Source organism: Carettochelys insculpta, chromosome 1, assembly GCF_033958435.1.
Source record: "Carettochelys insculpta isolate YL-2023 chromosome 1, ASM3395843v1, whole genome shotgun sequence".
Lineage (NCBI taxonomy): Eukaryota > Metazoa > Chordata > Testudines > Carettochelyidae > Carettochelys > Carettochelys insculpta.
The window spans coordinates 370604150-370622445 of NC_134137.1; the positions used below are offsets into that span (position 1 = coordinate 370604150).

At 39.4% G+C, this 18296-nt stretch overlaps 1 protein-coding gene across 1 annotated transcript in view; it reads right to left on the reverse strand.

Annotated features, from left to right (window-relative positions):
* TAF3 (TATA-box binding protein associated factor 3) overlaps window positions 1-18296 on the reverse strand; it is a 174367-nt gene that overhangs the window by 39763 nt on the left and 116308 nt on the right. Inside the window, exon 3 of the mRNA XM_075018174.1 lies at window positions 4289-6093. Coding sequence (XP_074874275.1) covers window positions 4289-6093 — 1805 coding nt within the window. The remainder of the gene's footprint in view (window positions 1-4288; window positions 6094-18296) is intronic.

Sequence of the window (18296 nt, forward strand, 5' to 3'; positions counted from 1 at the left end):
GAGGTCCAGAGATATGCAACTGAAAAAGCTGGACTGTATTTAAAAAAACGTGCAACTTCTGCAGAAAAATAAACCCTCTGCCCTGGGTGTTAAGATCTCCCCACTAGACTCTGACAATGGCTTATATCCCCCTGTATGATCTGACTTGTTTTTTCCTCTTTTGATACCTACTATTGATAATGAGCCATTTCCACCTTGCTGAACAGACCTTGTCAGCTCTGGCCTTCCCTTTTTCTGGGACCCAATTCTTTAAATACCCCTCTGAACACACCCCGCTACTCATGCATCTGACGACGCAGGTCTTTGCCCCCGAAACCTTATGCTCCAAAATATCTGTTAGTCTATAAGGTGCCACAAGAGTTCTTGTTGTTCTCCAACTAAACTCTGGTTCTACACTTTTTTTTTTTTAAATACAGGTAACCATGCTGCACAACAGAGCACTCCACGGACTAGATGACCCTAGTGGTCCCTTCCGACCCAACCTCTACGATTCTACCTCAAGACTTCTCTCCACTCTGCTGTTTATAGGCCACAAGTCTCTTTTCTTCCAGGCCTCACAATTTGGTACAAGGCGTCTTCTTCGCTGTAGTTCCTTCTGTGGGAAATAGCTTTGTTTTCTCTCTCTCCCCATTGCCTCTCTCTCAGGCTAAGTCTACACTGTTCCTTTGCTGTGTTGCAACTTTCTGGCTCAGTGGTGGTAAAAATTCCCTTCCCTCCTTCCCCTTGAGCAAACCTCCTCGTGGAGGTGGTTTACACAGAGCCCTGGAAGAGCTGCTGTGGCCACACTTTAACTTGAAAACATGGCTGGGACAGTGCTGTTGCAGCTGTGCTTTAATTTTAGAAGTGTAGACATCTGGGTACTGTTCCTGGCTTAGCCACAGAGCTGCTGTGTGATCTTGTATACATCATTTCACTGCCCCACGCCTGCTTTCCTGCCTATCATTTCTGTTTTGACTTCTTAGACTGTAACTTCTTGGGGGCAGGGACTATTTCTATGTGGACAGTACCCAGCACAAGAGGATCACAGTCTTGGCTGGGGGCTTTGAGTGCAACTGTTACAAATAAATGAGGATCAAATCATGGCCTGGGATCGTGTGGCAACACAATGGGGCATACAACCCCCACCCCCACTTATTCCTTTGTGGCAGCTATCAGCATTGCAGGTAGCTGTGTGGAAGGGTAAACAGGCTCTACAGAGCTCTGCCTCCACACCACATACATAGATCTGTCAGTGAGCAGGGTCTATACTCAGTGCAGATTACTCTCCCTGCAACAATGGAGAAACTAAATCAATCAGTTACTCTAGGAGCAGCATAACAATGCTCAAAGCAGATCATATAGTCACAATCTGGTCCTATAATCATCATTTACCCTTAGGACTTATGACTGAATGCCTTAATTCAATAAACATGTAAAATCGTCATGTTACTTTTCTGTGTGTCCCGTATGCAATATACTGTAATGCCCTGCGTTTATCTGCCAACCATTTTGGGATATAGTGGCAGGAAGTGCACTAATAATATATGTATCTATTTTGAAAAAGCTAAACTAAGGTATGGAGTCCACACTTATTTAACAAAAACTAATGATAACAAAATATAGTACTCTAAATTAAAAATGTTCTTCATGGCCATATACTGCCTAGTGCTAACACCACTTTTCTAAACATACACTCACCAACTCCCTTATTACATTATTTAACACATTTGATATTTTTTTAAAAAATAGACAAGTTTATAATGTGGAGAGACTTCCTACAAACACAAGTAATCTTTCAGGTCACTCTTATTTCTCTTAAATTGATGCTTCATTGAATGTTAAATGTTCAGACAGTAACTTGATCATTTGTACTTACAGAACAGCTCCTGGTTAAGTGAACAATTGTGTGATCGAAAAGCTAAATTAAGGAAACTTGCTTTTTAAGGGTTAAAATGAAAGAGCAGCATTTTGGAGTAATACCGAGAATTGGGTCCAGCAGACGAGTATTTACAGTGGATTACTAAGCTTCCCAAATCACCAAAGAGGTAAAGTCCAGCAATATAAGACTCCTTTGTAACTAACTAAAAATACATTGTCAGTGGATTTGTCCAGTTTTATGTATAAGCAATACTTCTTTCACCTGAACTAATACTAGTAGTCATATAAGCCCCTTATTGCCATGTGCTGCATTTTTTTTGCTAATCTTCAAGGATTTAGCTTCTTTGCCACATACCTCAGGGCACCAACTGATAAAGCTCTAGCTCTCCATTTTTCCAGGACACCAGCAGTGCGGCCTTGCAAAAAATGAAAATCGCTCAAGAGATTTAAAGGGGAAATTTATTTTTGAAATCCTGACTTGCAGCAAAGAGGTGGATTTACAAAAAGCTTATCTATCAAGAATCAGTTTAAATTTTAATTCTATCTAGGGAGTCTTTCATGCATTCTAGCTTTAAAGTTTATCTTTTGACAGGGACTTTTTGCCAAGGTAATGGGGCAGCTTCGTCAGTTCAATCTGACCAAGTTTTTATTACCATTGAACTCCTTCACTTAAAATATATATTAGATTTTGAGACCATTACAAACCTTTAACAGTTCAGACTCCTCCATGTACACATTGTATTACTCTAAAGTAAATTAAGAAAAAAAATGCAGAAAACAAAAAATGTTAAGTATTGGGCCATATAATGTGTGAAGGATGGGCAACATCTTTTTTGAGTGCATTTTCCATGACATTTTTTAAAAAATGCCATCTTGGTTAAAATCCTTGGGGCAGTAGGACCAAAATGACCCTGATCTACAAAGGAACAAGCATCTTGCAAATAGAATAAAGGAACTGTACAATAACATTCTGCATATGTTGCAGTGGCTCAAAAGTCAGATAAATCAACAGATAGGTAGAACAAAACCTCCCTGACCACTATCATCAAGTGCTCCATGACACGTGTGAAGTTAATTTTCCAGAACGCCTGCACTCTAAACTGAGAAGCTATGTGTAACAAATTTTGCAAGATTTCTTCCTCAAACACTAGGAAGAAGACAAAAGAGTTAATGTTTTGCAGTGGAAGAGGGTGGAGTACCAAGATAAGGCATTTATACTGACTCTGTACTTCACTCAAAGCTGGACACATTTAAAGCTAGTCAGCATAGACAAGGAGAAGAGCAAAATCGTTTCAACCTTTAAAAATCTCTCTATCAATCAACCATCCAGATTAGACTATAGCTTGATCTATATATATAGTTTTGCTACCTCAGGTAGCAAAACTGGAATAGACAGAAAGCAGCTTTAATGGAGCAATGTATCGCCTCTCAAGACTGCTTCCAGCCCTGCATTTCTGCAATTCTATATTTTTTCTTAAGTCAATAAGAACTGTGGGTTCTCAGCCCCTTTGAAATCAGGCAGCAATGTCTAACGTAACACTCAAAATGAGGCCACTTCTGAATATTTAGGCCATAATGTACTGTGCTTGATCAATGGGGGAAACAAATTTGGTGTCTTGCTAGCTTAGATTGCTTAGTCTCGCTAATTCTAGATGGTGGTTGGTTCTGCCATGAGTGGAAGTGCACTCCACGATCTCTTGACATTCTTTCCATTTCGAATATTCTATGATTCTCACCGAGACATTTGTGGGCACACTGTACAATTCAGTTGATCAACTGGAAGGAACCTAAAGCTTATTTACAAATATTTTTGCCTTCAGAAGAAAAAGGGTTTGATCAGGTAAGTGATGACTAAACCAAGAATTCAAGCTAACGCTATTCATCATTATACCTTACATCTATCAATTTTTCTAGTAGGCTTTGGAATTGTACCAAATCCAAAAAAACCCTGTTAAATTTTTTAAGATTTAGTTTGTGAGAAAGCTATTGGCCTGATGGACCTAAAATCTGAAGTCTACTCATTTACAGAACAAATGTGTGGCAATGACTACACAAGTTTATTTACACAGTGCTGTAAATGTGTCTAAATTCTGACCTAGAATAGTGAGAGGCCAATTGGTTAAAGTTGGCACTGTGGTAGCTCAGGTAAGATGTAAACTGACCTCAGACAATCCCGAGTTTCAGTTTTGCACAACTGAATTCAACAAACATTTGCCAAAACTATAGTGGCTCTGTGCAGGACAGTTTTTGGACAAATCCAAAATTCTACATCACTCCCTCTTTTAACTTTGGTGACTTGTCATAAAGCCAGGTTACCTATTAGAATTTTCCCACTGAATTTTCCTAGAAAGCAAAATTTTGTGATAATTTAAGAATAAATGTAAATACTTTTCCTAACATGTAACATCTTAATGACACTTAAACAGCTTACTTTTTCATGTTTGTGCTTCTCTTTTTCTCTGTCTTTCTTTTCTTTCTCCTTCCTCTCCTTTTCCTTTTCCTTCTTTTCCTTTTCTTTGTCCTTCTCCCTTTCCTTCTTTTTCTTCTTCTCTTTTTTGTCTTTTTTCTTTTCTTTAGGCTTCTCTTTTTCCTCAAACAGTTTTTCTGGAAGTACTGATGACAAGGAAGTCAACATGGTAGGAAGTCTCATGGTGGTAGGAGTGCTAAACAAAGGCAAAGGCATTTCCTTGGGAGGCAACACAAGAGGTGTTGAAGGACCCTTTATCTTATCTTCTTTACCTTTATCTTTAAGTTTCTCTTTGTCTTTCTTATCTTTGTCTTTCTTGCCTTTTTCTTTATCTTTCTTCTTATCTTTATGCTTTTCTCTCTCTTTTTTGGCACTGCCATCTTTCAACTTCATTTTTGGGTCAATATCATCAAAGTCCTTCATTTTGAATTTATAGGGATCAAGGTCATCATCTCTGAGTAGGTCTTTCCATTGAAACTTTGCTTCCTTGGTTCCTTCTTTGTCTTTCTCCTTCTCCTTGTTTTTATCTTTATCTTTTATTTTCTCTTTATTTTTCTCTTTGTCTTTCTGTCTTTCTTTCTTCTTCATTTTTGTTTTTAGCTCTTTTTTCAGCTTCTTTTTAACATCTACTGATGTAGCCAACTTCGTTTTCTCCTCATAGACTTTGAGTAGAGGTTCTGGCGTTGGTGGTGAAGCAGAAGGAGAGGAGAAATAAGGAAAGTTGGCAGGCGGATTAGGTGTTCCCATTTTTGCTTTTCGAATGACCTCATCAATTGAGTCATCCATTGTCCATGAAATGTCTGAGCTTGACGTCCCACCTGAAGGAGGCAATGGGGTGGCTCCTACTTTATTGAGACTATTAGCAGAAACAGAAGCTTTAGGAGTTGGGGTTTCTGAAACAGAAAGTCTTTTAGGGCTGGTAAAAATTTCCCCCTCTGATTCAGAACCAGAGGAAAACTCAAATGGATCAGGTTCTCGTTCGGCACATGCACGGGCAATGACAGCATCAATTGAATCATCAATGGTCTTGTCCAGCACTGCCACTTTCTTAGATGGATTTTCATTACTTTGTTTCCCAGGCTCAGGTGGTGTTTGCCCTTGTTTTACTTGGATGTTCTCTTTTCCCATCTTTTCACTTAATGCAGCCAAAGGGGTTCTGCTTGGTGTTTCAGGTTTGACGGCCACTTGGGAAACATGAGGGGGGAGCTTTGGACTTTTAGGACTTTTTGGACTCTTGGCACGACCTGGTGACTTTTTTTCTTTGGATCCAGTTTTTGGTGAACGTATGGGACTTCCAATAACTATTGGTGGTGGAGTAGGTTTAGGCAATTTAGTCTTCTGTCCTGGAGAACCAGTTTTGGGCTTTGTTTTAGGTACAAATGGTTTTGATTCTAATGTTTTGGGAACAGGTACTTGTGATTTTGCAATGGGAGCCAACATTGGTGGCTCTGGTGAAGGAGGGACTAAGTCTGTACTATCCTGAACATGAACTGGAGAAAGCATTGGTGGCACCTTTTGAGTGTTTATTGAACTGAGAGGTTCACGTGGTTCCAATGCACCATCTAGGATATCCCCTTTAGTGATAGCTAGCTTTGGTCGTTTCATAGCAGGCATTTCCTCAGCTTCAGGACTTTCTAAGGGTCTCTTGCTCAAGAAGTTTTCATCATTAATTGTCTCATCCTCTTCCAACTCTCCTTCCTCTTCCAAGGGAACCTGCATGGCTTCTGCTGATGTACCTCCATCAGTGGGTACCTGTTCCTCTTCCTCCTCTGTTATAAGAAATAATTTTAAAAAAAAGTTACTGGGATACTTATTTTTAAAGTTACATAGCAACAAATAAATTACTGGAAATGAATAAGCCTCAAGACAGCATTGAAACCATATCTGGCTCAGTAGAGAACATTTTCATCATCTGGTAGCTTATTCACTGACCTATAAAGCAAAGCAATTACATATAGCGACCGGTAGACATCTGTGAGAAAACAAAATCCATCTTTACAACTGACATTAACTGGAATCCTTTTTGCAAGTCTCAAGCCAAGGATCGACTGGGCTTGAAGTTATGTCTTCCCATAGAGAAAGATCCTCCAGAACAGGCACACTGATACATCAGTGAAGGGAATTTCCACTGCTGCTGCCTCGGCTTCACCTTTTATACAAATAGGACTTTGTGCATTTCACTGGCACTAAAAGCTCACTCAAAAGTATAGCTACCACTTCACCCATGAGTATAATGATACTGGTATCACTGAGCAGTATTGCATTCAAACATTTTCTATAACTTAAGCAATTTTGAGTTATATATTACCCTCTCTGACCCTCTTGGAATCCTAGGGCAAAACGCTCAAATTGCTTGGATTACAAACACCCCCTACCACATGGAGAGACAGAGAACTAATAACAAGGTTTTCTGTTAAAACAAATCACAAAGTGTGCATCAAATTAAATAAAACCCAGTACATGTTATATTACAGAGTTTCACTTGTTGCCAAGCATAGCTGCCCATACTGTGTCCATCTCGTCTCACACAAGCCCAAAACTGCAAGCTTGTATTGTTTCATCTCTGCTGCAATCTGTGCCGTCTTCCCCACTTGACACATGGTCTGAATAGAAGTCCTGTGCCACCTTATAAACTAACATATTTTGGAGCATAAGCTTTCATGGGCAAAGACCCATTTTGTCAGATGTACGGCTACCTCTCTGATACATGGTTTGAACATTCCATGTACCAAACTGGGTGAGAGACCACCAGGGCCAGAGGAGCCACCTCAGCTGTTGCCACCACTTGTCTGTCCCACCATGTGGTGGGGTGTGTACGCGGAGAGGTCAGAAGGGTGCCCCATATGCGTGGCTCTTTTGAGCCGCATTTCGCCACACTCCGCTGCCCTGTTTGCCACATGTGGTGAACAATGAGCATATTGGACACCGCAGAACTAAAATTCACGGAGGTTAGGTCCATCAAGGGATATTAGGTAGGACAGGTTTGTCAGAGGCTGGATACAGATGTCAGGAGAGGGACTGCTTTCGTGATTACCTGTTCTGTTCACTCCCTCTGGGGCATCAGGCATTAGCTTCTGTCAGAAGACAGGATACTGGACTAGATGGGTTTTGGTCTGACCCAGTATGCCTGTGCTTATGTTCTTCAAGTTCTAGTCGTAGATGAAAGATGGCACAAATGGCTTATTATGGTGAAGCATAAAAAACTGCTTTTTTAAGTGAGCAGGTTGTCTTTTAATAACTATTTAAAAATGGAAATAAAACGCTGAAATTGTTTAAAGCCATTCATTACCATGCTTTAAAAATCATTTGGAAGAGTTTATTGTCAAGTTTTCTAAGCTGATGTTTCTCTACTGTAATGTGTCAATACCCTGATTTAGGAAAGTTGAATCAAGAGTCCTGCGCTGCAGCTTGCATGTTGCCAGCATCGTAAATTAAGTAAAATAAGCTGGGAATTCTGGCTTTTGCCAGGGCCCAGAGGATTTACAGCAGCCAGCTCCAGGTGGAAACTTCGCTTGAGGATAAAACCTTCCATGAAAAACAGAAAGTGTTTGGGAGTTAGGTTTGCTTGGCTGGGCATTCACATCCTCTTTTTTAAAAAATATGAGAGGGGAAAACTGACAGATTGTTGTTGACTGAGTGTGTACTGGGCTAGAAACAGATCTAACTGACGGTTTATGTTTGAGGATCATCAAAACATATTCCATCTCTGTCTGTCCTGCTGTATGAATAAGCTCTGCCCTTATGTTCCAAACTGGCATGAGATGAAGGAGGACTAAATATTATTAGATCGTTATATGACATTGATGGCAACCAAGCTGTGGGGTGCTGGGTCTACTTCCTCCCTGCCCCCATCAGCAGTTTATTTTCATTTTAAATATCCTAAGTAAAAAGAAAACAAGATGAAGTTTAACAGCAACACTGCACCAGAACTATCTACTTATCAAGTTTACAAAAGTAAAAACACAACACAGCCAAATCCAAAATGACACAAGAGGAAAGGAATCATTCTTCTTTTCGGGCTGACATAAAATGTCTTATTTGGATGAAATGAGGTGTGGGGGCATTAATTAAAAACAAGAAAAAAGCTGCAGCATCCAACATTGCTGATAGGTTGAAAAGGCTTTTGAAAGATATTTACTTTTAGTAGGAAACCCATATATTCCCGTGCCAAAGATTTACACTCAGTGTCTCAATTAAACAGCCAATACAGCATGCTCTAACAGAAAACAGCATAATATTTTACTTTTACAGAACTTTTTTCATCCTATGCACCTCTCACACATATCCAAATAGCACCATGAAATTTCAGCAGCTCTTGTGGTTATGGGGAAGTGCCAATGCTACACAGGGTTCTGCGTAACAGTTATGGCAATGGAAGCAGGAATTTTATATAAAGACTAAGAGCAAATTCCTAGTCTTATATGACACATTAAGTGCACATACACGTGAAAGAACTTTCCATTTTTCAAAAGCTGTTTGGAAAGTCAATAAAGGGAACTCAGATGGAGGTGAAGGTCTGGGACAACCTACCACCTGAGGGTCTTCTTCAACATCTATCCAAGTAGCATCTAAGCATTTTCAACACGCCTCCATTTCAATTTGAGTCCTTTAGTCCACCACATCAGATATCTGGGGGAAGGGAGGGGTCTAGTACCAGCTCTGCCACAGACTTTCTGTGTGACTATGGAAGACTCAATTAACTCCTTGGAGTTGTAGTTTTCTTTCCTGAAAAATAGAATGATGACGTTTTAGCAGATTTGTGTGAAGTCTAAAAAATGAAGTTTGGGCAGTTCAGAGACTATTAGGTCTCAGTTTGTAGATGTATGACTAGAACTGAGAACCTATTGGCCAACATTCCCTCTAATCTTTTCCATCCGTGTGCAGAATAAATTTTATGGACACCAAGGCATGTGTGAATGTGCACCACCAGTAGAAACAGAAACTGAACTGTGGGCACTCTGCTAATCAGCTGGGTGGCATGAGACTCTCTCCTGAGTGGCCACACAACTTACAATTAACACTGCTCTTGACTCCAAGCCTGTAAACCATGAAGTCAACTTGGATAAGACCAACACCACCATCCTTTTTATAAGAACTTTGATATGCTGAAAAATTGTATGTTCAGAACAATTCTGGGGACTTTGGAGGTTCATAAAAATTCAACTTATGACTTGGGCTAGTTGTGAATTTTTCTGACAAAAAATTTTCATTGGAAAATACTGCTTTGTTGAAGCAAACTTTTTGTGGAAATGACCAGTTTCAGCAAAATTTTTGTAAGAAATATTTCTCAGGTCCAGTGTGAAATTTCTGATTCAACTCAAGTAGAGAAAGGGAACCCCACCCCCGGAAGAGCCCATAGTCCAGTTTTAATGGCCTTCTCCTGCGCTCTGAGAGCTTCATAGTCAAGAGCCCGCTCTGCCTGGTTTGGAGTACAGGTTTGAATCAGGTTTGAAACATCCCAGCTGAGTGGCCTGTATTTAGTTATTCTGTGGTGGGCCTCTTTCTCTCTTTGTGAAAAATTTCAAAAGCTCTCATTTTTGTTCCATAATGGAACAAAAATTTACATCAAAGCCTCAAGTTTTATTTTGGAATTGTGGTTTTAAAGCCAGCTCTACTACTGCCATACAGAGTGCTCTTTGGACATGTTCAAGTGGCAATATCTTAGGCAAATGAAACCCAAACTTCACTTGGAACAAGGCCACATATGGGTCCTCAGTGAGGACTATTGTCCTTCCAGCTGGCGTCTTTCAAACCTGAGTCACTTTAGCTATGGCCTTGCTGGAAAAAGGCATGATTTTAACAGAGAAAGGCTGATCTCTCAACTTTCTTCTCACTCTAAAACTACTAGACCATCTTCCTTCAAACAAATTCACAATGAGGAAAAGACTAAGAGGAGGAAAATGTCATTCTGAAAAAGGTGATTTGCTTAACAATATTATGAGTATTTGAAAATGTGGGCAATGGATTATAATACAATCATTTTTCACTTTAGCCATATCTGTCACCACCAGGCTCCATTTAGTGTGCAATCCTTTGTAAAATGGACTACCTTTAACTCTCTTTGCTCTGATCTTCCCCTATCTCCAACTACCTTCTGAATGGTATTATTCCTGATTCAGCATCTACAGGTCATCTGGATATCACCTCAGCCATCTGCCCTAATAATTCTCTCCTGCAATGAAAGGAGACTACTTTTCAAGATTACAGATATTTTTGTAAGTGAAGAGGGCCCTGAATCAATGCTCATGCACATGCTGTTAAGGCTATATTGGGAAACTTTATTATGCTAGTGGTTCACCTTTATATACCTGGGGTTTAATGTTCTCACTGTAATCCTGAATGCAAATTTCCCCAACACCCAACTCAAACAAGCAGACAATTTGCAGCCCACTAGTCTGGAGAAGTCCACCATTAGGGCCTGAATGTAAAGTCTTAACTGAGATATGAGGGAATCTTGGACAATGCCTGCCCCACCTAATGTGGTTAGTTTTGTATTCGTGATGGAAAAGATGAACTAGAGCTTAAGGCACAGGCAACGTAGCTATAGGACCCGAACTCTATTTTGGTTCTGTCACTGAATTGCTCTATGACGTCAGGCAAGTCACCATCGCTATGTACCTCAATTTCCCTATCTGTAAAATGAGCATAATTTCACCCTTCTCCCAGTGATGATGTGAGCATTCACTTAAATGTAAAGTGATTGGAGGTCATTGAATAGCTGGTACTAGAGAAGCTCCAAGTTTGAGCAAAAAGAGTTTGTCAACATTTTTAAATGATGGTGTCATTTGCTGAATATTGGAATTTTTTATTTAAGCTGAATAGTTTGAAATCAGCAAAATATCAAAGCTGCTGAAACTTGTATAAAAAACATTTTAGAATTAAAATGCTTGCAGCCGCTCACATTCATCTAGGAAGAATAATGGCATGTACATATAATTGGACATAACCAGCTATCATACTTAGGATTTCCAGAGCTCAGAGCACAAGCTCACAGCTTGAAGGCAGGATAAGTGTGGACATATCGCTGGACTGGAACACAAGATTGTTCATCTCCTGGTTCAGCCAAACACTTACCATGTGACCTTGGGTAAGTTATTTAACTTGCCACGTGTCTCAGTTCTCCTTTATCATAAGGTTATGAGAACAAAACATAACTCAATTATTCTGAGACGCTCATGTACTGTCAAGATAAAAGCCAAACAAGCATCTATGTAGAACAGACGGAAGTCCCTCAGCACTAAAAGCTATAGCACAGTCACATCCACTGAAATTGGCACAGAGGTGGACAGACAATACGCATCGAACAGAACATACAAAAATGCTTTTTATTATTATGAACAAAAACACATGGATGCAGAGTTACTGTGAAAAAATTTTAAATGCAAAAAGGCCAGGCAGTTAGTTTTCACATCAAATAATGCTACTTATTTGCATGAGTTTAATATTTTGTTATATTGTATTTTGGGATAGCTTTAATCCCCAAATACACTGTAACAGCTGTAACACCAGATTCAGTCAGATATAAGTTAAATATGTCAGAGGGAGCAATTAGTTTCTATGAGACCTGTAAGCGCTTGTCTTTTTTACATTCAAAATCTTACCTACAAAATTTAGCACAGTTTGCACTTTTTTCTAAGTGTACAAAGGTGCCAAACAAAAGCACATTTACTTTACATACTGGACTTTTCACTGGGGTATTTCCCACTGCATAGTGCACTTTGGGGGATGCACAAATATTGAGATTAAATTGTCAGTTTAGTAACAAGGCTGGCAGACTTGTTCAGCTCTTCTGTTCCTTTCTTCCAGGGGCTGCATAGTAGGATCAGCTGGTTGTGTGCAGGGAGAGTCCCAAGATTGAAGAAGCACGCAGCTCTATTCAGAGTTACGCTTCGATTAGTAAGATAGACAGCAGACCATGCATGTCTGGTATGCTCTTTTCACTTGTACATTTCTTTACTGTCATGAGTGGAGATAAATTTAGCAGCCCTTAAACAGAAATACTCACTATTGCCTAACCATTTTCCTCTAACCTGACAAAGTATACATTCCTCATGGAGAACCAGATAGAGGTCAAGATTTAAAATTTATATTGTGAACCAATTTCAAGCTAGCCAAGAGCAAGAAAGAAGCTAGTAGTTTCTCTTAACATGTGAAAAATGTTTTTTCATGCCCTGACTCTACAGTGGCTGAACAATAACTCAAAAGCACATAAGCACTTACCTACTGCCTGAGATAAAGCATGAGATTAAGCTAAAAGATAATTTTGGGAAAAAATTTAAGCTATTCAAGACAAGGACTAAAAATGAATCATAAGTATATATCCCAGTCACTACAATATCTAAATCAAAGCACTGGACTTTTAACAAAAGTGGAAAGTTGTTTTCTTATGACACAATAGCTTTTCTCTCTCTAACTTGGAGTAACTATGCCCTATCCCAAAGTAACTAGAAAAATGTGCTTGTACTTACTCAGGAAAACTGATAGAGTAGTACAGTAGAATCCTGACATCCTATAGGTGTATTAAATCTAACCTTCCTTCACCAAGATTCTTACTGTTCAGTATAAATGCGGCATCATTTTAGGTTTATGCCTTGGAATGTTGTATATTTTAGAACTTTTGAAAAGTAATAAGTGACCAAATTAGTCACTGAAGCAACAATTTAACTACAAAACTGATACAGCACTGGTAGACTTCTCTCACATCACACCCTTTTTAAAGATTAGCTAGTGATTCTGGGGGGCCTAACTTATCCACTCTAATGGGATCTGATTTTGAGAGGGCAGGGCAGGTGCTCAACACTTTCTGTAAATCAGGCCTTATTTAAGGCATTAAAGTTAAGTAACCAAAAGTTGGGGCATCCAAAATCAATAGTCACGTTTGAAAATCTTGGCCCATGTATTCAGATAGTAACTTTCTGCCACTTGAATTAATCTGGGCTAGACTGGAAGCTGTTTAATAGAAGTGACAGGCTTCACATTCCTTTATCAATCCTTTATCCACAGTATTCAAACTACCAAGCACTTCCAGGTGGTCTAAGGAGCCCCTTCTGTCGGAACGGTGAAGCATCCGTCAGTCTTCAAATACTAACTGTAGCCCAGACTACCACCTATGAATTTCCAGACCAATTAAAATATAAAACAGCATCACTCCTCACCCTGCATGGCTTCGTTGTGTTCTCTGTCAGTTTCTTCGGAACAGAGTTATATCGGTAAACGTCAATTCCATTGTATAGACTGACTGACCAAAAACATTTCCATCGATAATAACTGAATTTTATAGATAAGCAGCATTTATCTGGCTTTGCCTGAGAACTTACTGGAATTCCTATTTAAGGGTACTTACTTTGTATATTTTAACCTGTTTGAAGTTGACCATTTATGTTTTAACAGTTATAAAGATGTAACTTTTTCATTATTGACATCTACTGTCACTAAATAATTATTTTCTGTCCTTACTCAATTTCACACAGCTACGAACATTTCAATTAACAAAAATTGAAAAAAAAATGCTTAAAATCAATAGTGGTATCTGTCACAATTTTTTTTTTTTTAAATCTAATCTGCCAAGCCTAGCTACAGTCAGGCAGAAACCAATTTGTGGTACCAAAGCAGAAGGGCCAGGAAATACACAGTAAACTAGAAATAATCTCAGATGGCTAAGATCTCAGACTATTGGGAGCTTCCAGCAGTATGTATTATATGTGCACATAGTTTTTCTTCTGAATGCCCACTAGTGGTGGTTCTAATTATATTTCACCCAACAGGAAATGTTTGTCAGACTACATTACCCAGACTTCTTGAATGACACACCCAATTTCCTGATAAGGAGTGAAAAACAAAGTATGGCAGATTGTTATCAGTGAAGTTCACAATCTCTATCTAACCTTACAAAATAAACATCCTACATTTGTGCAATATACTGCAGGCAAAAATACGAGAATCTGTACTAAAAACTAAAAATGTCCCACAGAAGAAAGAATGTACTTTTACTTTGCCCCTGTAATAAAGGTTTTACATACACGTCTAATATATATAACATGAACAGGCACAAAGTAGCTATGAGTTGGAAAGAAAAGGAGCCACATAAATATGTCTATCTGAAGAAATGATACAGAGAGTTAAAAACTTTAGGCTTGTCTCCCTATAGGCAATACATCGTAGAGGTTCTTTATATTTCTGGTCTATTTGGTAGCATTCCAAATAATTTTTGATAATGTTTCTTCCCTGCGATAACCAAACTAGAGTAGATTGTGAGGCTATGTCTACACTAAAGGGTTTTGTCAACAAAACTTGTGAAGCGTCTACACGCACACAATGTATTTCGTCGACAGTCTATCCACAAAACTTGGAACTTTTGCCAACAGTGTTCTGCCTCTCCAGGATGAAGAATCACGCCTTGGTCAACAGCTTCTGTTGACAGAAAAGCCATGTGGATGCTCTGGGGGGAGGGGGGTGTCCTCTGTTAACAGACATGGCTTCCAGTTCACTAGGCAGCCCTGTTTGCTGAGCTTCCAGTTGGCTGTTCTGGCGAGAGAGTGTCCGGGCAGTCTGGCCACTCTCTGTCAACAGACTGGGTCATTTTTCCGATCCACTTTTGTGTGTGGATATGATCTGTCGATATAAGTTTTGTCAGAAGGTATCTTCTGACAGTAACTTCTGTTGACATATTGCTGTAGTGTGGAACTAGCCTGAAAGTCCCCTTGTTCAAAAGCAGTAACAAACACACAGCACTGGAGTCAAAGGCCTCAGTAACAAATTCCAAATACATACTGATTTTGCAAACTTTTTAGAATGGTTTAATTCCCTGCCCCTCACTATACTGCCCTAATTATACTCCAACAGAAAGACACTTGGCGCACAACTCAGTACAGTATACGCACACAGGTGCACATTGTCTTTCTTTAAAAGAACATATTTGACTTTTAAAAAATAAAATTATTAGCAAAGACAAGGTAATTAGGCACTGACAATTCAGACAGTACAACCAATCAATAACAGAGTACATTAGCAGGACTGACAGAGGTGTGATGCTGATGCGTTATAAATGGCTATATACTGACCAGTAAAAATGCAGTGTTTCCTTAACATTCTGCACAATAAAAAGCTAAAATGCTATATAAGCAAGCCAACCTGAAATGACACCTAGTATTATAAATGGCCTAATCTATATGTTAATACTGTTGTATCACATAACTGCAGCAAGACTAAGATAACAATATGACTTTTGGGTTTCTATGGCTACATCCTGGGCTAACGTGCCTGAAAGGCCTTGCTGCTGACACCACACAAGCTTTCTGAGTACTTCTCTTTGGTTATTTATGATATGATTTAGGATAACGACAACATCTCCTATTTTCTCCCCTTGTCACATACAATAAATTGCAATCATTAATCACCGCTCTTGGTTAAGCTATGATTACAATAGCATAATAGGGCCTAGCTATGGTAATACTATGTGTTAAGGTAGTCTTTTTCCCCCCTTAAAGACATATGCACAAATAGATCTCTTTAGACAATGTCAATATCTAGAGTATTTTAATAATCTTCCTTTAAATATTTCTGGAAGAGAATTCTATTACCACTAAGATTTTGTACTGTTCCTCTTGCACTGATCAAATTTATGATCTAAAGTCTTGAAACCCACATAACGTTATTTGTATCTTACAATTCTCAAAAGTAATATCAGGCTTTATATGTATTCTTCCTGATAAAGTGAAGCAGATGGCCAACCATTTCATCTAAATTTGTAGTTGTATTGGATAAACTTTTAAAATGAGGAACAACTATCACAGATGTTATTAAAATAAAATACACTGAATTCACATACATATTCTTAAAAAACTATATACATAAATTCCCTCACATGGCTACTTGCCATTATAACCGAAAACACGTATTTTTTGTCAGGCTCCTTTCGCTATTCAATATGAAGGATAGCCAGTAATTTGTACATGTAATATTAACTGTTTATTCTTGCTAGCCCAGAATCAAGCTATTTACTACACTAGTCCAACAATAGCTAAGTTAGCCAAATAATTCTTATCCAACACTATTGAATTTCCTAGGTTTCATTCACAAATGAGTACCTAACTTATCCCTATGCATCCAGGTACTCTGAATACTGAAAAGACAAACTGGTGTTGTCTAGTGCAGTAGAACTAAGAAGCCCCAATCAGGATCAGAGCTTGATTGTGTTAGACACTATACAAATACATACAAGAATGATCCCGAAGAATTTAAAAATCTGATAAAAACCAAACAAGGGTGGGAGAGATGATACAATCTGAGGCAGGCACTTACTATATTAAACATAATTCCATTTGTTTTCTTTATTTTGCTATTATAAATATTTGAAGTAAGAGTCAGCTATGCCCAATCTGTCCTTCACCATGGGTGCGTCTACACTAGCCAGCTACTTCGAAATAGCCGGCACAATGTCAAAATAGCACGCGTCGCGTCTACATGTGCCGTGTGCTATTTCGACGTTGAAATCGACATTAGGCGGTGAGACGTCGAAATCACTATTCCCATCCGAAATGGGAATAGCGCCCTACTTCAAAGTTCAATGTTGAAGTAGGGTGTGTGTAAATGATCCGCGTCCCACTACTTCGAAATGGGGGGATCCTCCATGGCGGCCATCAGCTGAGAGATGCTCTGTCCAGCCCCTGTGGAGCTCTGTGGTCACCACATGCAGCAGCCCTTAGCCCAGGGCTTGTGGCTGCTGCTGCTGCAGCTGAGGGTCCATGCTGCGTGCACAGGGTCTGCAACCAGTTGTCGGCTCTGTGGATCTCGTGCTGTGCAGGGCAAGTGTGTCTGGAAGGGGCCCTTTAAGGGAGTGGTTTGGGGCTTTGCTGGCCCCTTATTTTGATGGGGAGCAGTTTGTGTTTGTGGACGCTCCACATTTCCTTCGGGGGCGGCTCCTTTCGATGTTCCCCGTCACTACTTCGATGTGGAACGTCGACGGCACCAGCCCTGGAGGACGTGTAGATGATATGTGTCGAAGTAGCCTATTTCGATGTCCTTACTTCGAAATAGGCTATTTCGACGTAGTGTGCTTGTGTAGACGTAGCCCATAGGTCACAATTATTTAGCTGATTTACTATATTTGTTATGGCAGAGGTGATTCTTAAGGACACCTTTGAAGAGCAGCAGCATTATAACCATTGAAAGGACAGCCACACTGGATCAGACCAATGGGACATCTAGCCTGATATCCTGTCTCTGACAGTGGCCAGAACCAAATATCGCAGAGGAAATTAAGAGAAAAGGCAATTTATTGAGTAATCCATCCTGTTATCCAGTCCCAATTTCTGGCAGTTGGAAGTTTGGGGACACGCAGAGCATGGGACAGCAACTCCGAACATTTTGGCTTATAGCAATTGATGATTCTATTCTCCAGGTACTTACCTAACTGTTTTTTTAACCAGTTTATTGATATCATCTCTCCGGGAATGGTTATCCAACCAGTTATGTACTCACCTAATAGTAATCTTACCTAGGTTGCTTTTTCCTAGTTTATTAATGAGAATATCATGCAACACTTAATCAAATGCCATACTCAAGTCTAGGTATACTACATCTATTGCTTCTCCTGTAACCACAAGACTTGCTATGCTATCAAAGAAAGCTATCAGATTGGTTTGGCATGATTGGTTCTTTACAAATCCATGCTGACTGTTACTTATCACTTTACTAGCTTCTAGATGTTTGCAAACAGATTCCTGAATTATTTGCTCCATTATCTTTCCTGATACGGAATTATCTTTCCTGGTACAGAAGTTAAGCTGACCAGTCTGTAGTCTCCTGGGTTGTCCTTATTTCCCTTTCTATAAATGAGCACTGTATTTGCCCTTTTGCAGCCTTCTGGAATCTCTTCCATTTTTCCTGACTTTTCAAAGATGACAGCTAATGATTCCAACACCTCCTCCATCAGATCCCTGAGTATTCTAGAATGTATTTAATCTGGCCCCAA